This window comes from Meles meles, chromosome 19, assembly GCF_922984935.1.
Source record: "Meles meles chromosome 19, mMelMel3.1 paternal haplotype, whole genome shotgun sequence".
NCBI lineage: Eukaryota > Metazoa > Chordata > Mammalia > Carnivora > Mustelidae > Meles > Meles meles.
Window position 1 is genome coordinate 18963143 of NC_060084.1, and position 19674 is coordinate 18982816.

The following is a 19674-nucleotide window of genomic DNA, read 5'->3' on the forward strand; positions in this document are numbered from 1 at the left end:
TATGTGAAGACACAGCAAGAAGTCAGCAGTCTGCAAACTGGCCAAGCACCTTTGCCAGAACCCAGCCATAGTGGCACTGCATTGTACTTCCAGCCTCCAGAACTGTGAAAAATAAATTTCTGTTGTGTGTAAGTCAGCAGTGTGTGGCATTTTGTTATAAAAGCCCAAATGGACTAAGCAAATTAAAAGAACAGTAACATACTATTTCTCACCTACCAGACTGGCAAAACAAACCAAACCAATCCAAAACAACAAACACATTCTGTTGGTGAGGCTGTGGGGAAACAAGTACAAACGTTACTGGTGGGAGTACACGTTTGTACAGCCCTTCTGGAGAGAAGTTTGACAACAGCTAACAAACTACACCTGTACTTACGTTGTGACCCAGCAATCCCACTTCTGGGTTCCAGTATATACTTCCTACAATATGAAAATATCTATGCACCAGGTTATTTATTGCATCATTGGTTTAAACTGCAGAATAATTGGAAACAACTGAAAGATCATACATAACTGTTAAATGAACTACGGTACAGCCACACAGTGGAGTAGAAAAAAGAATGAGGAAGCTCTCTCTGAACAGGTGTGATTTCCAGGACATAAAGAAATGTTGAGTGAAAAAAAAAAAAAAAGACTATCCGAAGGAGAATCTTTGGTACGCTACTTCCTATAAAAAGGAAGGAGAGACCTAAGAACATACAGAGATGCAGAGGAAATGCAGGAAGGATAATCCAGAAACTGCACGGACTGGTGGGCAAATGCTGGAGAGAGGGAAGGATGGGATGGGGTTGCAGGGAGGGGAAGGGAATGATTCTTGTGTGAATGTGACTTTTCGTGTAACTGACTCTTAGAACCATAAGAATGTGTCAGTTTACCCCCTCAGTAAACAAGATCAACTAGAATGTAGGGGGAGTGGAACACAGAATACAACATAGCTGATCCTGACAGCATGGCGAGTGAGAAATGGCCACACTGGAGGTCAGGGGGATGGGAATAAAGAAGTAGCCTGAGTAGCTGGAAAAGAGTATTTTGACTGGATGCAGAAAGAGTAAAAGCAAAAATCACTTCCTAGATGCTGTCCTATATAGTTTTACAAGTGTTTCTCATGGAGGTATGGTTAGTAATTCTGGAACTTCAGTAATAGACTCGAACAAATAAGTAGACAGTAAATTTATATTAAAAGATTTCATTTATTTATCTGACAGTGAGAGAGATCACAAGTAGGCAGAGAAACAGGCAGAGAGAGAGGGGAAAGCAGGCTCCCTGCTGAGCAGAGAGCCCGATGTGGGGCTCGATCGCAGGACCCTGATACCACGACCCGAGCTGAAGGCAGAGGCTCAACCCACTGAGCCACCCAGGTGCCCCAAGCAGACTGTAAATTAAGAGAGCTGGGTTCATTCTCTTCTAGAGAAAGGAGTTAAAAGGGGACAGGTAGAATAAACCCAGTGATGTTGGATTAGAAGCAGAGGTATCAGTATAAACTCATGCTTTTAAAGTTCTATGTAGTTATGGAAGTAGCGCCACATGTGTATATGCATGGGTTAGGACACATCCCTGTGTTTCCTGACCATCCCCTGAATAGGCTTGGAAGCAATGACACCTGGTAACAGTGAGCACACCTGGCACCTGGGTCTTGGTATCTAAACATCATTCTCCAATAAAAGGAACCAGGGCTCCTAGGACTAGAGATTTATTCCAGGGATGCAGCAGGTAAATATCACCAGTAATAAGATGTATTAATGTCATGAACCCTTCCATAAGATGCACCAAGGACACAGCATAGTTTTTTTCATGATTTTTTAAAAAGATTTTATTTATTTATTTGACAGACAGAAATCACAAGTAGGCAGAGAGGCAGGGAGCCCGCTGAGCAAAGAGCCTGACGTGGGGCTTGATCCCAGGACCCCGAGACCACGAACCCAGCCAAAGGCAGAGGCTTAACTCACTGAGCCACCCAGGTGCCCCAGTTTTTTCATGATATTTTGCCAGAGTGCATAATTCAGCCATTTAAAAAAAAACCCATCACACTAGACAAACCCAAATTGTGGGACATTCAGTGAAGTAAAACTGGTCAGTATTAAGTTTCGATTCAAAGCATCAAGATCATGAAAGACAAGAGACTGAGACAGTGTTAGAGACTGGAGGAGAGGAAAGAAAAGTAACAAATGCGATGTGGGATCCTGGATAGGATCCTGGAATGGAGAAAAAGGGTAGTAATGGGAAAACTGATGAAATTTTAAAAGGTGTGTGGTTTTGTTAATGCTGTATCAGTATTCGTTTCCTGTGATTGACAGTCATACTGTGGTTATGTAAGATGTCAGTTTCGGGGGAAGCGGGGGGAGGACAATAAGGGAATTCCTTGTGTTTCATAACTTTTCTCGAAATTTAAAATTAGTTAAAATAATTCTCTTCCTGGGAAATAAAAGTAGAACACAGTACTATAAATATATAATCCCACATTTACAAGAAAAGACCAAGGTGCCTATGTGGCTCAGTTGGTTGGGTGTCTGACTCTTGATACGAGTTTGGGTCTTGATCTTAGAATTGTGAGTTTGAGCCCCGCCCTGGGCTCCATACCAAAAGGAATTAGGCTAACACCATAACATTGAGTACCTCCCAGTGGGGGATATTATGGTAACTTCTGCTTTTGTTTTCATAGTCATCTGTATTTTCTTTTTGAAGATTTTATCAATTTATTAGAGAGGGGATTGCAAGTGGGGGAGGAACAGAGGGAGAGGGACAAGCAGACTCTGAGCTGAGCACGGAGCCTGACGCGGGGCTCGATCCCACAACCCTGAGATCATGACCTCAGCCGAAATCAAAAGTTGTACACTCAACCTATTGAGCCACCCAGGTGCCCCTCATCTGTATTTTCTAAGTTTTCTACTTGATGGTTTCATTTGATGGATCCTTGGAAACCATGGTGAATGAGTCAAGGTGAAGTTTCTCAGAGAGCTTATGTTCTAGTGTGGGAAATGGAAAAATGAATCAATGAAATATCTTCATATAGAAAATAAACCAAGCTGCTGTGATAGATGGGTGGCTGGGGAAAAGTCTCTCCAAGAAGGTGATTTGTGAATAACAGGAAAGATGGGGATGGGGTGCGGCGTGGGGGAAGTGAACAGTTTGCACAGAGGCTGGGAGGCAGGAGTTGGCTTGGCTTGTTGGGGAACCGAGAAGACACCAGTGTGTCTTGTCTGAAGTGGGTTGGGGGTGGGGAAAGGGCACGAGATGAGGTCCACAGGATAGTGAACCTCTGGGGCTTGTGGCCTTGGGAGCCCCTGGAGAAAATTGAGCAAGAGAATCCTGGAACTTGGTTTAGACAGGGACCTCTGGCTTCAGCTTGTGCATAGGTGGGGTCATTTGCTTGCGTGGGTAGTCCTATGGGGAGAGCAGCGCCTCTGGATGTACCCATTGTGTGCAAGTGTGTGTGTGTGTGTGTGTGTGTGTGTGTGTGTGCGCACATGTGGGAGCAAGAGGTGGCTGGTGGAGGGGGGACCCAGCCCAGATGAGGGAAACCCGACCGCTGGATGGGGAGCCAGCATATGATCCTGAGCTCCAAAGTGTGGTTTTGTTCTCTCTCTTTTTTTCCCTAAGATTTTATTGAGGGAGGGAGAGAGAGAATGAGCAGTGGGGAGAGGGGAGGGGAAGAGAGAGAGTGAGAGCGTGATAGAGAGAGGCAGTCTCCCCACTGAGCCAAATCCCAATGTGGGCCTCCATCCCAGGACCCTGAGACCATGAGCTGAGCCGAAGGTAGTTGCTTAACTGACTGAGCCACCCAGGCGCCCCAGGTTTGTTCTCTGTTAACCAGAAATTAGCAGTGAGAGAAGAGAGGCTGACAGAGGAGTCTAAGCGGGTTCAGAGTATATTCTGAGTCTGTTTATCTGCACAGCTGACTTTCCATCTGCCCTGTGACAGGTGCCTTAAGGATGCTGAAGGAAACTGCCCCTCGGAGGTGCCCAAAGGATGTGGAGGGACAGGAAGTGCCCAGAGGGAGGCAAGAGGGGCGTTGTGCACCCCCCATCTCTCTGCTCTTCCCAGCTTTCTGTGAGTGGGTCTCACCACACTCGCTTTACCCGTGAGGAAACAAGGCTCAGAGAGAGTGAGTGGCCCAAAGTTCCACAGTCACTAGGTGGCAGAGCTGGGACCTGAGACCGGAGGGACAGGTGAGCAGATTTCTCCCTGTGCCTGTCACGCTGCCAGCTCCGCTGCCCGAGTAGTCACTTTCCTGGTGGAAGAGCCGTGTCCTCAGTCAGGGTGTCTGTCCCGGTACCATCCAATGGTGACATTTTCAGCTGTTGCCTGAGTGGTGGTCTTGGGTGGGAACTCCCAGCTCCCACAGGAGGGAGATAGTGAGGGTTGGGGGGCTCTCATACATGAGAGGGCGTCTGAGTCGCCCTCCAGGGCCGAGTGACCCTATTGTCTGGGCTGCCACCCTTGCTGGCTGGCTCTGGACTGCTGAGAGGCTCTCGTTCACTCTCCAAGCCCAGGGCCTGGGAAACCCCTCGGATGGCGCACTAGAGTTGGGGGTCCAAGGAGTTGGGAGAGGCGTTCACAGAGCTCATCCATCTCAGAGGAAGTGTTTGGAGGAACAGGGTCTGTGCCAGGGGTGTTCAGCTCGGCCTCTACTTCTGGCTTTGGGTCCAAGGACTTCCCGGACAGTTGGGGACCTGGTGTCAGGCAGAGCTGGCTGGGTATGGTGACCACTGTGTTCTCAGGAGCTGCATCAGGGACCAGGGACCACTCATTGCTGCTAGCTAAGGAGGTGACTGCCTCACCTGAAGGTGGGCTGGGAGCCAAGCCTGGGCCCTGGACTTGCCCTCCCTTCAGGCTGCTCGGGAGAAGGTCCTTGGGGAAGAAGGGCGTCTGGTGCAGAACAAGGTCACTGTAGCAGGTCAAGAACTCCTCACTGTCTGAGCATGTGCTGGCGCTGTGCTGAGAGTCTAAGGGGAGCAGGGGACCAGCAAAGGGGTTGCGGGGAAACGTCGAGACCTCAGACAGACTCAGGGCCTCTGGCACAGTGCTCTGATGGTCAGGGCCCTCAGCCAGGGCCCTCTCAGACCCCAGCCTTTCTGGGGGCCCCAGGCCTGGCTGGGTCCCTTTGGGGCAGTTGTGGGCCTTCACCAGCCTTCTCCCTGAGCTGCGCCTGGAGTGGGGCCTGGCCAGTTCCTCTCTTCCCCGTCCCAGGACCGGCCTGCTCGAGGTTTCCAGAATGGCCTCACATGCAGCTCTCGCCAGGAAGATCTCAAACACTGTCTGCTTGGTGTCCTCCTTGCCGGTGGCCTGGACTTGCGAAAACTCCGCCTCGGAGGTGGCCACGTAGCCCAGCCTGCCCAGAAGGGTGTGCAGCGTGTGTTTGGAAAGCACAGGCTGCACCCGGTAGGCGAAGTTCCCAGTGTATGTCTGGAACCAACAGGGGTATTCATTAGAGATGGGACACAATGCAGCAGAGTGGCTGTGAGTGGCGGTGAGTGGCCAGGCAGGACTGAGGGCTGATGCCCGGGAGCACTGGAGGCTCCTGAGAAGCAGTGGTCTGGAGCATGTGGCCAGAATGGAAATCTGGTCCATGATCATGTTATCCTCTGTCCCATTTTACAGAAGGGCACACTGAGGCCTAGAGAATGAACAGGAACTGCGCTCAAGTTAAACATAGCAAGGGAGTAACTGAGCTGGGGTGAGGCTCCGATATTCTGGCTCCCAACCCAGCAGTCCTGGCCTGGAGCTTGAAGAGATTAAAGTTTCCAGAGCCAGATCCCTCCCCTTGTTGATTATGAGTTCCTCGGTTCCTGCTCTTTGGAGAGGCCGTATGGTCTAGTGGCTGGAGACTGTGATCCCTGAGTTTGAGGCCTATCTGGGCTACTTATTAGCTGGTGACTATAGATAAGTTGCATTAACCTCTTCTGCTCTCAGTTTCTCCACCTGTAAAATGGGACCAGAGTCAGTGGGCGGGATGGATATGCTGTCCCCCCCAGATGCAGAGCTCTGGCCCCTACCCGAGACCCCTTTGCTCAGAGGCATGGTGGTGCCTACCTTCAAGGACCTGATTTCCTTCCTCCAGGGAAACAGAAGTAGGTTGACAGATATGAGCTCCAGGAACTCCAGTGCCTGTACCAGGTCGTGGCAGACATGCTGGGCAGGGCTGGGCGCCCCCTGGGAATGAGTGGTCCCCGGACCAGGGACCAGAAGCTCAGGCAGATAGAACCGAGAGGGGGCTCCCGTGTCCAAGAGCCGCTGGGCCCTGTGGGTGAGGGCTGCGTCCCTGCAGACCCGCAGCCGGCCTGCCCCTGCCTCCTCTTGGTAGTAGCTGATGAGGTCACCCAGGAGGGACTCCAGGGCAGCGTCCTCTAGGCCCGGGGGTCGAGGCTGGCTCATGGTGGCTCCAAGGGCCTGGGTGCCGAGGAGAGCTGTGGGCCTCCCCAGGCCAGGCCCAGGCTGGCCTGCCTTTGGCCCGCCCCAACGCTCGCTCAGTCAGGAAGCCGAGGAGGAAGTGTGCTAGCAAAAGAGAAAGCTGCACACGGCCCGGCCACTGCTTGTCACTCTGGGGGGGCTCCGACCTGAGAGTGGCTGGGGCTGGGCCATCTCCCCCCACCCCCCCCCACCCCCGCCGTGGAGCAGCCCCGAGGTCAGGCTCCGTCCTCGCCCGTTCGCAAATGGGAAGCAGATACAGCAGCACCTACATCCGTCCGCACCCGTGCCAGCCTGTAGCCTTCAGCCCACTCCGGATGTGCCTGGCCAAGGTCCTTATGCTCCTGCTTGAGAATGTTCTCTGGCTACAGGAGTGTGCTCTGCTGGTGTGCGGAACAAATGGCAAGGGCCAGGGTGTTGACACCCAGCCCCAGCCCTCGGCCAACCAAGCAGGGTGGGCGCACGGACGCCCTAGCTTCTTGCACTCGGTGGGACAGTTCCGAGGTGTGTTCGCCCTTGCCCCCCAGCAGCGGCCCATAGCAGTAACCTGCTCACGAGGGCACGCTTTGTGGGTTCACGTCCTTCCCTTGTCTTCATTCCCTGCTCCTCCTGTGCTTCCTGCCATTGCTGCCCAAAGAAAATGTACCCCAATCCTTGGACTGCTTTTGGGGTAACAGAGCCCAAGAGTTATCTGTGTACTCGTGACCCTTGACCATCTCTCTCCCTCCCAGCCTTCTGCCATCCGTTTTCATTTTTGTTTTATAGCTCCCTGGTTTATACTCAGACTCGAGATTCGAATTCTGCCCTATGGCCGGGGAGGGGTGGGGCTCATGCTACAATCTCACCAGATCCCAGCGTTCCCTCAGGAGGAAGTAGATTAAAATGACAACAGAGATGGGGCGTCTGGGTGGCTCAGGTCATGATCTCAGGGTCCTGGGATCGAGCCCCCATCGAGCTTTCTGCTCAGCAGGGAGCCTGCTCTCTCTCTCTGCCTTCTTGTGATCTCTGTCTGTCAAATAAATAAACAAATCTTTAAAAAAAAAGACAACAGAGGAGATTTTCTCTTTTCATACAGACCCAGGTATAAATTAGAGCAGCACAGTTAGGATCTGGATTCACCCCACTGTCTGAGCCCCTTCCCACGTGGTGGGGCAAGGTGCATTTGGGGAGATATGGGTGAGGGACAGTTTTCGGAGTTGGCCTTCCTCCCTTCCTCCCTTCCTTCCTTCCTTCCTTCCTTCCTTCCATTCAATCACCCAATACTTAATTAAGTCATGATTCACTCATTCAGCCACTCAATGACTCACTCTTTCCGTGCGGGTCAGCATTTCTCAAAGGGTGCTCCACAGGGAGCCCTTACTGGGGGTTCGTAATCAGTCTTACGTGAGTTAGAGTTTCCTGTGGCCAAATAAATTCTGCTGGGCTACTGAAGGTCCCCTTTCTCCTCGGCTCTAGGACTTCTCCTGGAGCAGGTGTAGGGGTGTGAGTTTCTGGGAGGGGGCAGCACGTGCACTCTATCCTGACTTCTTAGATGCTGGGTCCCCTTTCGTGTCCTCTCGTGATGCTTGAGGAAGAGCTGTCCCTGGGCAGCCAGCCTGTGTCCCGGTCCATGCCGTCCTGGAGGCTTCAGAAGCCAACAAGAGGGGCGCCTGGGTGGCTCAGTGGGTTAGGCCACTGCCTTCGGCTCAGGTCATGATCTCAGGGTCCTGGGATCAAGTCCCACATCGGGCTCTCTGCTTGGCAGGGAGTCTGCTTCCCCCTCTCTCTTTCATTGTCTGCCTCTCTGCCTACTTGTGATCTCTGTCAAATAAATAAATAAAATCTTAAAAAAAAAAAAAAAAGAAGCCAACAAGACAAAGCCCCAGCCCTGGGGTGGCTCACAGCTTGGAGAGCCCCAAGGAGGGGGTGGTGTGACCTTGTAGTAACTCAGCCCAGGATTCTTTCTCATCAGCTTTCTGTGACACCGGGCTGGCCTCCGGGCCCTCCAGTCACCAGGAAGGGCATCTGCCTGGTGCTTGGCTTTGTAGCTGCCTCAGACCCGGCCTCGCCACATCTGGGGCTCTTGGATCCTTGCCTCTAGCTCCCCTGCCTCTTGCAACCTCTCTTGAGCCCCACGGCCCAAGGGGAATTCTATCCCCGTGCGTGGGAAGTCACTTTCTCATTGGAGGACTCCTTGATAATGGGTTGCCAGGGAGCAGCACCTCTCCTCCCGAGCCCGTCCTGGAGGGTAGCAGGTGTCAGTCTCTCATTCTCTTCTTGCGCCGCTTCAATTTGGCGCATCTTCTCTTATGCTGATCCTGAGGCCTTCCCCTGGGGATGACCCCTGGGGTCCTATTGGGTCTATCTGGATAACCCGGGTTCATTGCCTCCTCTGAGTGCCTTCGCCACGGAAGCTAACACAGTCTCGGCTTGTGGGAATTTGGACCTGCACATCTTCGGAGGCCGTTACGCAGCTTACCATGCCAGAGGTATGAGACCCAAAGCCATGCTTTTCCCTTGATGCCAAAGATTTATAAGGGCACAGAAGGGGGAATGGTGGATTTGGGCGAGGGGGATATGTAGAGTTCCAGGCCACTGAGCTCTGCGGAAGAGGCCGTTGCCAGGCCAAGGAAAGGTGGTAGTGGGGTGTGTGTGTGTGTGTCTAACACAGAAGGGCCTTCATTCTCGTCGTCTCTTCGTCTCTGTTTCTCTCCTTGGCCCCAGGCAGATTTGCTCCCCGAGGAGCAGGCTGGAGTGGCTTGTATATTTTTTCCTATTTAAAAAAAAATACTTTATGTATTTATTTGACAGAGAGAGAGAGCACACAAGCAGGGGGAGCGGCAGGCAGAGGGAGGGAGAGAAGCAGGCTCCCTGCTGAGCAAGGAACCTAATCCTGGGCTTGATTCAGGACCCTCGGATCATGACCTCAGTCGAAGGCAGATATTTAACGGACTGAGCCACCCTGGCACCCCCTTTTTTCCCTATTAATAGCCAAAGTTTAACAGTTTGGTACTCACAATTTAATCTCCACTGCCACCCCCCATCCCGTGTAATTCTTCTGTTGCTTGTAGTTACTTATTGGTATATCCACTTCACTCATTCTGGACATCTTGTTCCTCAGCTCTGGGAAGCCCATCGTGCCTGTGAATTGTGTCTCTAGGGTGGCCCAAGAGCGTGGTGGGGAAGGCTGGGCCGGGGGTCTGGAATTCCCGCTCTGTCCTCTGGTTCCTGGGTCAGCTCAGCTTCTCTAGGACCAGCTTTCTCCCCACTCCCCACCGGACCTCTGCGGCCTCGTCAACTGTCAGATTTGGTGTTGTTCTGTCTGGGCCTGCAGATGAGTGACTGGCTTCGTGAGAACCTTTCTCTGCCTGCCGGGCTGACTAACTTTGGTGACTATGCAGGAGACGGGGAGTGAGGGGGGCACCGGAGATACGTGGGAGCTGTGGAGGGGTTGGGAAGGGTGGGGGTCCTGAGGTCCAGAGAAGGAAAGGACCTGGCTCAAAGTCACAGTGAATTGATGACGGAAGTAGGAACAGCCAAGCTTCTGGGTCCCAGCACCTATCCTTCCCTCACAACTGTCCCTGCTGCCCAAAGGCTCCCAAGTCCCCTGCAAAGCCTAGGAGCTCAGGGACACTCAGGACCCACAGGGACTACAGGGGTGGGTGCTGCATGGTCAGGGGCTCCCAAGTCTGGAATTCTGCACTTCCCTTCCTCCAGGCCATTACACACAGAGAGGAATTTGTTTCCTTCATAATTGAACTGACTTCTCTTGTCAGTGGTCTACTCATAAGGCCCCCCCATCCCTGGGGTTCAACACTCAGAGAAGAATCATCCGAGTCTGGCAGGGATGGCTCAAATACACAGAGACAGACCAGGAAGGGAAGGGCGGGCAAGAGGACGAGATGTCAGAGCCCAGCAGTGAGATAGGCCCTGAGACTGGGCCATGAGCCAGCCAGCACAGACTTGGGGTGTCCACAGCCATTGCTCCTATGGGAGAATGAAGGTGACACGGTGGGCAGCAGAGCCAAGAGAGGCAATACACCTGCCCATATTCTTGGACTTCCTGGATGCAGCCAAGCCTGAAGTCAGAATTACCACTTGGACAATTTAGTCACATGAGTCAATAAATATCCTTGAGAAGGTTCAAGTTGGGTTTCTGTCTCTTGCAGTTGAGTCATGGAGATAGGTAACGGGTCTCAGAACCTGCCAGAGGATAGAGGGTTGCCCTTTCAAAAGTTGCCTCCCCTCTCCCTGTAATCCAGGTGGTGTGGTTTTGTGGTGGGTCATGGACCGGGCAGCTCCCAGCTGTGGAGCAGAATGCTGGCCAGCCCCAGGACCTCAGGCGTCAGGCTGGGGCGGAGTTAGTATGGTAAGGCTGGGGCTGTGACGACAGGGGCTGGGGACCTGGAGCCTTGGGATTCCTGGGAGAGATGCCTAACAGGCACCGGGGGACTGCGACCCTGGGGGGCAAGGGCATGCCCAGCCCCCAGCCCCGACAGACAAGGCCTGACCAGGTAATTAGCTCTGATTGAGAGAGTTCACCTGACTGGGGAGGTTCAGTGTGAGGTCAAGCAAAGCAGAGCCCACGACCAAAGATTCGCTTTCTCAGACGCTGAAGCTGCTTGTCGTTCTATTGCTCATGCCCATGACCTGGTCAGTCATCAGGTGGACACCAGCGGTGGCACCTGAGTAGGAGTGGGTGGCCTCGGAGTGTGCATGGGGGACCCCTGAGCGTGTGGGCGCCGAGTGCGGGGGCACTGGCGTGTGTGCCCCAAAGCCACCCAAGCAGGCGTGTGCATAGCCACGGGCAGTGTGAGCTGAGTGAAGCACATGAGCGTGTGTTCGAGGGTGTTGCGAGGAGCTTGGTGTGAGCGACCCCTCTGTGCGCATGTGAGGGGGCAGGCTTAGTTATTTCGAGCCAGGTGGTGTTCTGAGGGGCGGCTGTGGGTGGCCAGACTTTGTATCAACCCTCCTTCCTCTCTCGGGTGATTTGGGCTGCTCATGTGTGACCAGTGTTGGTGTGCCGTCTGAGACCTTGGAGTGCGCCGTGGCTGTGCTTACTGGCCCGGTGGGAGAGCCTGCGGACCGTGGGGATAACTTTACCTGCCAGCCGTGGCATTCCCCCATGTGAAGACTTTCTTTGGCCACAGAAGCCCGCTTGGCTGCACCAGGGACATGGAGAAAGTTCTCCCAACGGCAGCCTCAAACGATGGCCCTTGAGAGTCTGTGAGCTGCTGTGAGTGCTGTTTCCTTTCCTGTCTGGTGGCTAACTTTGAGGCGTGCTCTCCACTGTCTCCCCGCAGGGGGACCTGTGTGACCACGACACCCTGAACTGGCTTCCTTTCCTTCCTTGTTTCGCTGCCCTCTCCCTCTGGGTGCTCCCAGGTCACCTCCCTCATCAACCCCTGGTGCCCTCCTCCTGTCCCAGGATCTGGTCCTGCCCCATCCTGTTCCCACCATCCTGAGAATTGTCACCTCCCCTCCCCACTGCCTGGGCTGTGCTCCTCGGCCCCACCCCTCAGGCCGTGGCGGAGAGAGGCCAGTCTCCTTGTAGGAGTGTGCCGTAGGACCTTGCATGTGGTGCCGTGTGTAGACATAGGGTGTGTCATGGATGGGGGAGGCCGGAAACGCCAAGCCCCACAGTCTCTTGGGCTGGTAGGGGATCCTGTGTGTCGTTGGAACTGGGTGTTGGTGTAGTTTGGTCTGGAGTGGCTGGACACCGTCGCCGTGAGGGCTGCCACATTCATTCTGGACAAGAGGGCCCCAGAGCACAGAGGTGGCCCCTGAGCCACACACACTGGTGTTGAGGTCAGAGGCGTGATTAGTTTGCATACAGGGAGGGGTGTCAGAGAGAGAGGCTGCGAGGCAGGCAGGATTCCTGAGAGTAGAATGCTTGGCTGGTTAAGCCTCACGGAATATCGCCAGGGTGGAAGACCAGTTCAGAACCCAAACAAGTTCTGTCTGCAACTGCTCATATCCGTGGGAGGTAGGTTTGCAAGTGAGAGAAGGGAAGTGCGTGCAGTTTTTCCAAGGCAGACCTGTTGGCTTTGAACAGTGGCAGCAGGCGGCCAGCAGGTGGCAGTGTGGGCTTGGAGTGGGTGCAGGACGGCTGGGACCTGGAACTGCCGCTGCACCTTTCTTCAGCACTGAGCCCCACTTTCAGGGTACTCCCGGGTCTAGGACTCTGCTGGTGGATGCCACTCGAGTTCGAGTGGGAGGGAAGGGTGACAGAGGAAGGCAACCAGCCTCTGCCAGAGAAGGGATTAATGAACAAAGCTGAGGTCTTACGGAGAGCACAGAAAAGAATTTCTGCAAGGGGAAGAAAACAACTCATCTCCGTGTAATTACCAATCCTCCTACCCCCTTCCTGGTAGCTGAAACCATCAGGGTGCTGAGAATCAACTGCTGGGCTAGAAGAAAGTGCAGTCCCTGGGGGTCCTGAAGTCAAGTCCAAAACTAGATGGCCCGTGTTGGTGACAGTTACACTGACCACGGCTCAGAGAGATGAAGCTGTGTTTCAGGGAGGTTAAGAAAAGAAGCGAGTCAGCATGGAAATCCCTGATAGCCGTGTCAACAGGGAAGTGACAAGATTTCAGGCTGCTCCTCTTGAGAGAAGGAAGGTACTTTCGATTTGCTGTTATTTATTTAACTTTCCTTACATGTGAATGATGGCCTGAGCCCCTTACCACACACATTCCTCGAGAATATTATTTTTGCAACATTTTTATTGATACGATATATTTATTTTGAACACAGAAAAGATACATTGTTGCTTATTTAGCGCTTAAACCAGGAACGAGAAAAGCTGTTTAGCTCCATCCCTCAAACACTGGTGAGTACTTAGGGATTTTTATCTTTTTCCCCACAGTACTCTCTAGGGTTGCAGAAGCAGGATGCATTTCTTAAAAGAGTCCCATCCCTGGAGTGCATTTAAAGGCTATACAGTACAACAGACAGATATTTTTTGCCTAGAAAACAGTACACCACAGAGGCGGACAGAACTGCTTGTAAACAAGGTCCCTTTCCTGGCGGAGTCGGGTGCTTCAGGGTGCCGCAGAACCTCTGCACGGATTCCTTTCGGTTCTGCACCGGAAGAAACCCTATTTCTACAGAAAGTAAAATTCATAATTGCCATCCTTGTCACCCTACTTCTCAAGAAAGGGATTACTGAAATGTCTTAGCCCTTCATTAGAGGAATGGAAATGGGGGGCGGGGGTGGATGGGGGCGGGGGGAGGCAGGGTGGACTCGAGGTTTCCACTTCCTGCCGCTGGCAATGCTGGCGGGACACTCTGCAAAGCTGTTCGGCTGCCTCCCTCTGGCAGGCTGGGTCTTCATCCATCTTCTCGGATGGAAATTGCTGGGAGTTGTGGGCCACTCTGTAAGCAGGCTCACCCATATATCCCCTTCCGGGTGCCTCTGGCAGTGAGGCCCAGATCCGATCTCTCATGGTGACATGCTGGTATTTAGGGGGCCCGCTTCCCCAGTATCTCATCTCTGCAAGTGCCCTGGAGGGCAGGGGCAGAATGCATCAGCTCACGATTCCCAACTAGGAGCTGCCGTCCCGGGGGGAAGGGTAGACAGCTCACACTCGGGCCATGGTGGTCAGCTGGGCACGCACTTAGCATCTTAGGGGCCACGTCTCTGTCTCAGAGCTGCGCCCAGGCCACCCTTCTCTTCTTTGAAGACCCTCAGCCCTGGGCCGTGGTTGGACTGACTCGGGGACAGCTGTAACCCACCACCACCACCACCACCGTCGCACGCCCACCAAGGACCCTGCTCATCACCAGTCGCTTGGGGTGGGGGCCCTCCAAAATAATGCCGCCAGCGCCACGAGGCCGGGGGCACTGGGTTAGGGAGGGGGCGGGGGGGCGGTGAGGGATTCCAGGTTGTGCCTGGGCCCCCAGGCCCGTGTCCCTCACCCCGTAAGTGTCAGGGTGGTGATAGTGTGGCTGCCCTGGAATTGAGGGAGGGGTCCAGTGTGTGGCTGAACCTCACTGAGGCCTGTCCCACCACCCAGGAGGACGTGTCGCCCTGGGGTGGGGGTGGGGGCAGGCGGCCGACCTGGGAGGGTCGGGCAGTTTCTGGAGGCAGAATCAGAGTTTGGGCACAGCCTGCCAGGCGAGGGCAGAGGCAAACAGGCCAGGGAGAGGGGGGGAGCAAGGCCCTGTCCCTCTCCAACTGTCTTCTCCCAGCATTGCCTGCAAAGGCATAACCAACAGGCTGGGGAGGAGACGGGAGGTCAAGAGAGCTTCATTTTTAATGAAACCTTAGCAGATGGGTTTGTGTGGATGTGGGAGGGGGGGCTGTGTGTATTCACATGTCTGTACATGTGTGGTGCATATCTGGATGTGTGTGCATGTGTGTCAGCGTTTATGTGTATGTACAAACCATTAATCTCTGCGTGCACGTAGAAGTGTGTGCACAGCTGAGTGTGTGTGTACTTGTACAAACTGTATGTGCACATGGGAGTGCTGTGTGTGCATCTGTGTGTGTGTCGGTGTACAAACTGTATGTGTGTGCACGTGGGAGTGCTGTGTGTGCATCTCTGTGTGTGTGTGCATGTGCGCATGCCCTTGTAAGCCTGTGTGTGTATCTGTGTGTGTGCACGCCCTTGTGGCTCAGCCCGAGGGACCGGCAGGACCTGGCTGGCTGGGTCACTCACAGAATCCTTTCTGGACCAGAGGCCGGGGCCCGGGTCGGGGTGGGTGAGCCCGGGGAGCTCCTGGGCCCCGGTTCTGGGCCCGGCAGCGGCAGCAGACCTGATGGGGGGCCAAACCCACACACGGCCTCATAAGGGGGCAGAGTATCCATGGAGATGGTGTGGAGGCCAGCCTGGCCCAGGAACCTCTGCGCCTGCTGGTATCGGCCGGGGCTGTGGATGATGCCCCCATACATGATGCCATCCAGCACGGGGTAGGCGTCGGTCAGCGAGTAGGGCGGTGGTGCGTCCGTGGGGATGTACAGCTGAGTGGCTCCTGGCCCCACACACTCCTCATAACTACAAGAGAAGAGGCTCCCTCAGGGCTCAGTGGAACCTGGCCTCAGGGGCCAGTGTGGGGGCTTTCCCGAGGGCTGGAAGCCTGGTGACAGGGACGGTTGCCCTGGAGATTTGTCATGCAGGCTCTAATGAAACCCTCCAAGCCCCCCAGGAAAGGCACCCCCAAACCACTGAGACTGGATTCTGGTCCTGACTCAGCCTGGGCTCCGTGTAAATGTGCTTGGGCAAGTCACTGAACTCCGGGTCTTGGATAGCTCAGAACAGTGGCCGCGACCGATGGAGCAGCTTCCCGGCCGGCATTGAGAGTGCATGGTCCGGGGCAGCAACCTCGGCCTGTCTGACTCTCCTGGGCCTCAAGTCATGGAAGCGGCTCTTCCAGGCTTAGAAGGAGACCCTGAGGCTCCTCAGAAGCCCATAGGTGTAGGGCAAAAGAGCACCCACCGCCCCCCAGGGGGAAAGGGGTACAGGGTGATGGGGCTGTGGCTGTTTGTGGGTCCAGAGAGGTCTCCTGGTAAGGAAGCAATGGAGGCCCTGATCTCTCTTCTTTTTCCAACTACTAACCTGTGGGTCATCTGCCTGAGGGTGCCAGGGAGAACCCACAGGCCCCCCAGAGAAGAATTCCTCAGTGGGACTGAGCTACCTGATGGCCACGAGTGCAGTTTGGACAGTGAGGCCTGACCCAGTGCATGGGGTTTGGGTTTTGGGGGTGCATACTAAGGAGATGGGGCCTGGACCCTCCACCCCATCCCCTGACCCCAGTCAGAAGGAGCTGAGCTTTTCCTTCTCCAGTGATATCTGTGGAACCATGCCCTGTGTCGTCGGGACCTGCTTGGTCAGGAGATGGCCACACCCAGAGATTTCTTGCATTTACACCATTTGGGGGAGATGTTGCTATTTCCCCTGGCGGGGGAGGGGATTCACACCTAGTGCCCTTCCGGCTCCTGCCCTCCTCCCCCAAACAGTCTCCTTACCCTGGTGGAGAGTCCGGGTATATATCTCGAAGCACTGTGACATCCACGTCCCCGTCAGAACTCAGGTCCAAGGGAGGGGACCAGTCTTCGACAGGGCTACAGCTGTAGCGTATCCGGTGGCTCGGGCGACTGTACGTGTGCCCATCAGACACTGCGGGGGACAGACATTCAGCCTGGGCTTTAGACCAGGAGCAGGGAGGGTCCTACATGTGTAGCTGAGGCCACTGAGACCCTGTGCTCTCCAGCTCACCATCTGGTCCCTCACCAACCTCAGCGGCCTGTCATTCTCTCAGAGCTAGCCCCAGAATGTAAGCACCACTGCTGTGCTGGGCATGGGGTCTCTGAGAGGAAGTGGAGTGGGTTCTGCCCTGGTGGGGCTCCCAGGGTGGTGAGCAGCCTGTCCTCGTAACAGCCTGGTACTGAGTCATGAGATTTGATAGAGGCAGCACTGGCCCTGTGGGAACAGGGATGAGCTGACCCAGCCTGGAGGTCAGGGAGGCCTTCCTGGAGGAGGGGGCTCCTACAGCTGGGTCTTATCTAGGAATTAGCCAAGAGAAGAGGGACAGACTGGGCAGAAGGAAAGAACAGCTGAGCTAAGGAAGGAGACTAGAAATAAGAGTGTGGTGTGAAAAGGAAGCTTTGAAACTGTGGAGAAGGGCTGGGACATGAAAACTGGGGAGTCAGGGAATGAGGGCTACAGAGGTCTCTGGGGTCAGGCCTCCCTTCTCCCTGCGCCCAACCATACGTTATTCCCTTAGTTATCCCAGGAGAATAGGCACTTCTGTAATGAATTCTGGCCACTCCATATACTGTCTTCTCTTCTCTGTTTTGTTTGCATGTTTACCATATAGTAGTACATTAAAGGCTCTGAAAAGTCCTGCAGCTGAGAATTGCATTTGACAGTACTTGGGCAGCATTTGACCACAGACTCTTCTCTTCTTGGATCTAGTAACACTGCTTAGGAGGTGCTGATAGAGCACATGTATTCAACAAGGGTGGTTCAGAGAGGCTCAGCGACTTGCAGGAGGTCACACAGCAAATTACTGGTAGGACCAGAGGGCAGCTCAATAGCCTGGCTCCTCACTCTATAAAGCTGTCCACCTCCCTGTTTCTGGCAGTTCTAGTAGAGGCTAGGGGACAGTGGAGCTGCAAAGATGGCTGAGGCATGAGGTCTCCCCACCCACACCGGGGTCTCAGCAGGCTCCTCCCTTCAGAGATCAGGAGGCGACATCAGGGGGTTGAGGCTTATCTGTCTGGGGGTGGGGTTAGAGACCTGCTGTGAGGTCAGCAGCACTGTCCATCCCCATCTTACGCACTGAGGATGTCCGTCCCCGTTCTCCATTCTACAAACTGAGGATCGAGGCCACAGAGCTGGAATTCATGCACAGTCGCTATAACCCTAAAGACTGTTCTTTCCACTCCCCTCATCTCTTTTTGCCCACTCCTGATACAACAGTGAGTAGAAAAATCTGGACGTGAAACTCTATCTGCAGGTATAATCCCGGGGTTATCTATGGACCTTGAGAAAGCTCTGGGAAGAAAATATTCCAGACACGTTAACAGTGGCTCTGTCTTGATGACGGGATCATGACCCTTATTTTCTTCTTTATATTTTCTGTATTTTAAAGGTTTTTCCAAGGTGAACACGTATTACTTTTCTACTAGGAAAAAGGTCCCCAATAACGCATGCTATAAAAAGGAGCTGAAATGAGATTTGTTTCCCTTTAGGGCACCAGCTGAAGGGTGAGAATTTCTGGAAGAACTTGAGGAAGAAACTCAGGAAAGAAGAAAGCATGAAATAGGGTGAGGACAGAGGTGGGATGTGGGCCTCTGGGCTCTGGGGCCAGGAGGGGCCCACCCACCATGCAGGAGGTTATGGCTTGTCTCAACCTTGGGAAAGCTAAGGCCGTGTCCTAGACCATGGTGGGAGAGCTGTGGTGGGCACGCCCGACAGCTAATGGAGCCAAGCACACTGCCGTGCCCCTCTCTGCTTGGGTAGCTTTCCTGGGGCTTCCCAGAGGCCGAACAGCTTAGGGAAACTGAGGCTGCTCTGAGGCGCTCACCTAGCTTAGACCCCAATCCTGAGTTGACCCAGCTCAGCCCAGACAGAGCTCCTGAGGAACAGCTGGAAAGACTCCCCCAGCCCCTCATTTCAGCTCCCCCAATTCTTTTCTTATCTCCTCTCCCTACTTCCACGTCAGCACAGACCCCAATGGTCTAGGCCTCTGGAAGTCCCTCTAGCCGCCTCATGGGGAGTGAGATCTCCCTACCCCTTTGTTTGCCAAAGTCCAGAAACCCTTTAGCTCATGATTTAACCCCAATCTGAGGTAAACGCGGCTCCATGAGCCCAGCAGTGGAGAACAGGAATTTGCACCCACGGGCAGGCACCTACTGTGTTCTCGTCTCCATGAGCACACTCACCCCACACCTGTGAGAGGCCCTGTGGCCGCCTCCTGCTCTCAGATGCGGAAACTGAGAGGTGGGGGCGCTCGCTCTAAAGCCCCAGCAAGTGAGAGACCCGATCTGCCTCCTAAAGCTGAAGATCTTTCCATCTTACAGAAATAGAATTTCTTTCATTCACTCACTGGCCCATTCATTCATTCATTCACTCATTCTCAAACATTTATTGGCTCTTCTCTCTGTGCCCAGCTAGACGGCAGAAGGGCGCTGTGTGCAGGCAGAGGAGGGACAATTTTGTCCTGAGGGCAATGGGGAGCCACTGAAGGGTGTTGAGCAGAGGATGGAAGTGTTCCCAGGTCAGTCACTTCGGTTGCCTTGCAGAGAATGCCTAGCAGCTGCCAGTCAGGTGGCTGGCAAGGGGCAGCGGCCGGTGTCACCAGTGTGACCCTGGCTCAGGTTTTCTCGGGGGAGGAAGAATGAAAAGAGTTAACATGTATTGAGCATGGACCCGGAAGCCAGGTTCTGTGTGACTTAGTCCTCACAGTACCCTGTAGGGGTGGGTCCCCGTGTACCTATCATGCAGGTGACTCGCCTGAGCTACACAGTGGTTAGACCACTGTCCACGGGTCGTACAGTAAGACTTGGAAGATGAAGGCCATTTTGGATCCCTGGTTCTGAGGGGTCTGTGAGACCTTGAGGAGAGACTCCTGGGGGATCCCTGGCCGAGGGTGACTGGTGGTGCCTGAAACAGGCAGGTGGCTGAGATGGAGCCGGGAGTGCGTGTAGAGAGACGACCTGGGGCCAAGGGTTGGCTCGGAGGGATCTTGCTATTCCTCTCCTCAAAGACTAGGAATCCATAGAGAAGTCTGAGGAGGCGCAGGCAGAGCGCTAGGAGAGAGAGCAGGAGAGCCCAGGTCAGT

The 19674-nt window shown here is 54.1% G+C and overlaps 2 protein-coding genes across 2 annotated transcripts in view; both read right to left on the bottom strand.

Annotated features, from left to right (window-relative positions):
* Positions 1 to 3678: 3678 nt before the first annotated feature.
* LOC123930469 (spermatogenesis-associated protein 2-like protein) lies at positions 3679 to 6725 on the bottom strand. The gene is made up of 2 exons (XM_045986705.1): positions 6031 to 6725; positions 3679 to 5403 (listed from the first exon to the last, which is right to left on the bottom strand). Exons 1-2 carry the CDS (start codon positions 6370 to 6372, stop codon positions 4474 to 4476), a joined length of 1272 nt encoding a protein of 423 aa, XP_045842661.1. The 5' UTR covers positions 6373 to 6725; the 3' UTR covers positions 3679 to 4473.
* A 6408-nt stretch (positions 6726 to 13133) lies between these two features.
* Positions 13134 to 19674, bottom strand: part of LOC123930470 (protein BEAN1-like) — a 36390-nt gene continuing 29849 nt past the window's right edge. The window contains exons 4-5 of the mRNA XM_045986706.1: positions 16355 to 16505; positions 13134 to 15383 (exon numbers count right to left, since the gene is read on the bottom strand). Of these exons, the coding sequence (XP_045842662.1) occupies positions 15044 to 15383; positions 16355 to 16505 (491 nt within the window). The 3' untranslated portion in view covers positions 13134 to 15043. The remainder of the gene's footprint in view (positions 15384 to 16354; positions 16506 to 19674) is intronic.

What these genes read in the sequence shown, in the direction of transcription:
- LOC123930469 (XM_045986705.1), bottom strand. Translation starts at nt 6,372, where the DNA reads ATGAGCCAGCCTCGACCCCCGGGCCTAGAGGACGCTGCCCTGGAGTCC. An exon ending in AGGAAATCAGGTCCTTGAAG is followed by an intron (nt 5,404 to 6,030) that starts GTAGGCACCACC and finishes TGTTGGTTCCAG; the next exon opens with ACATACACTGGGAACTTCGC.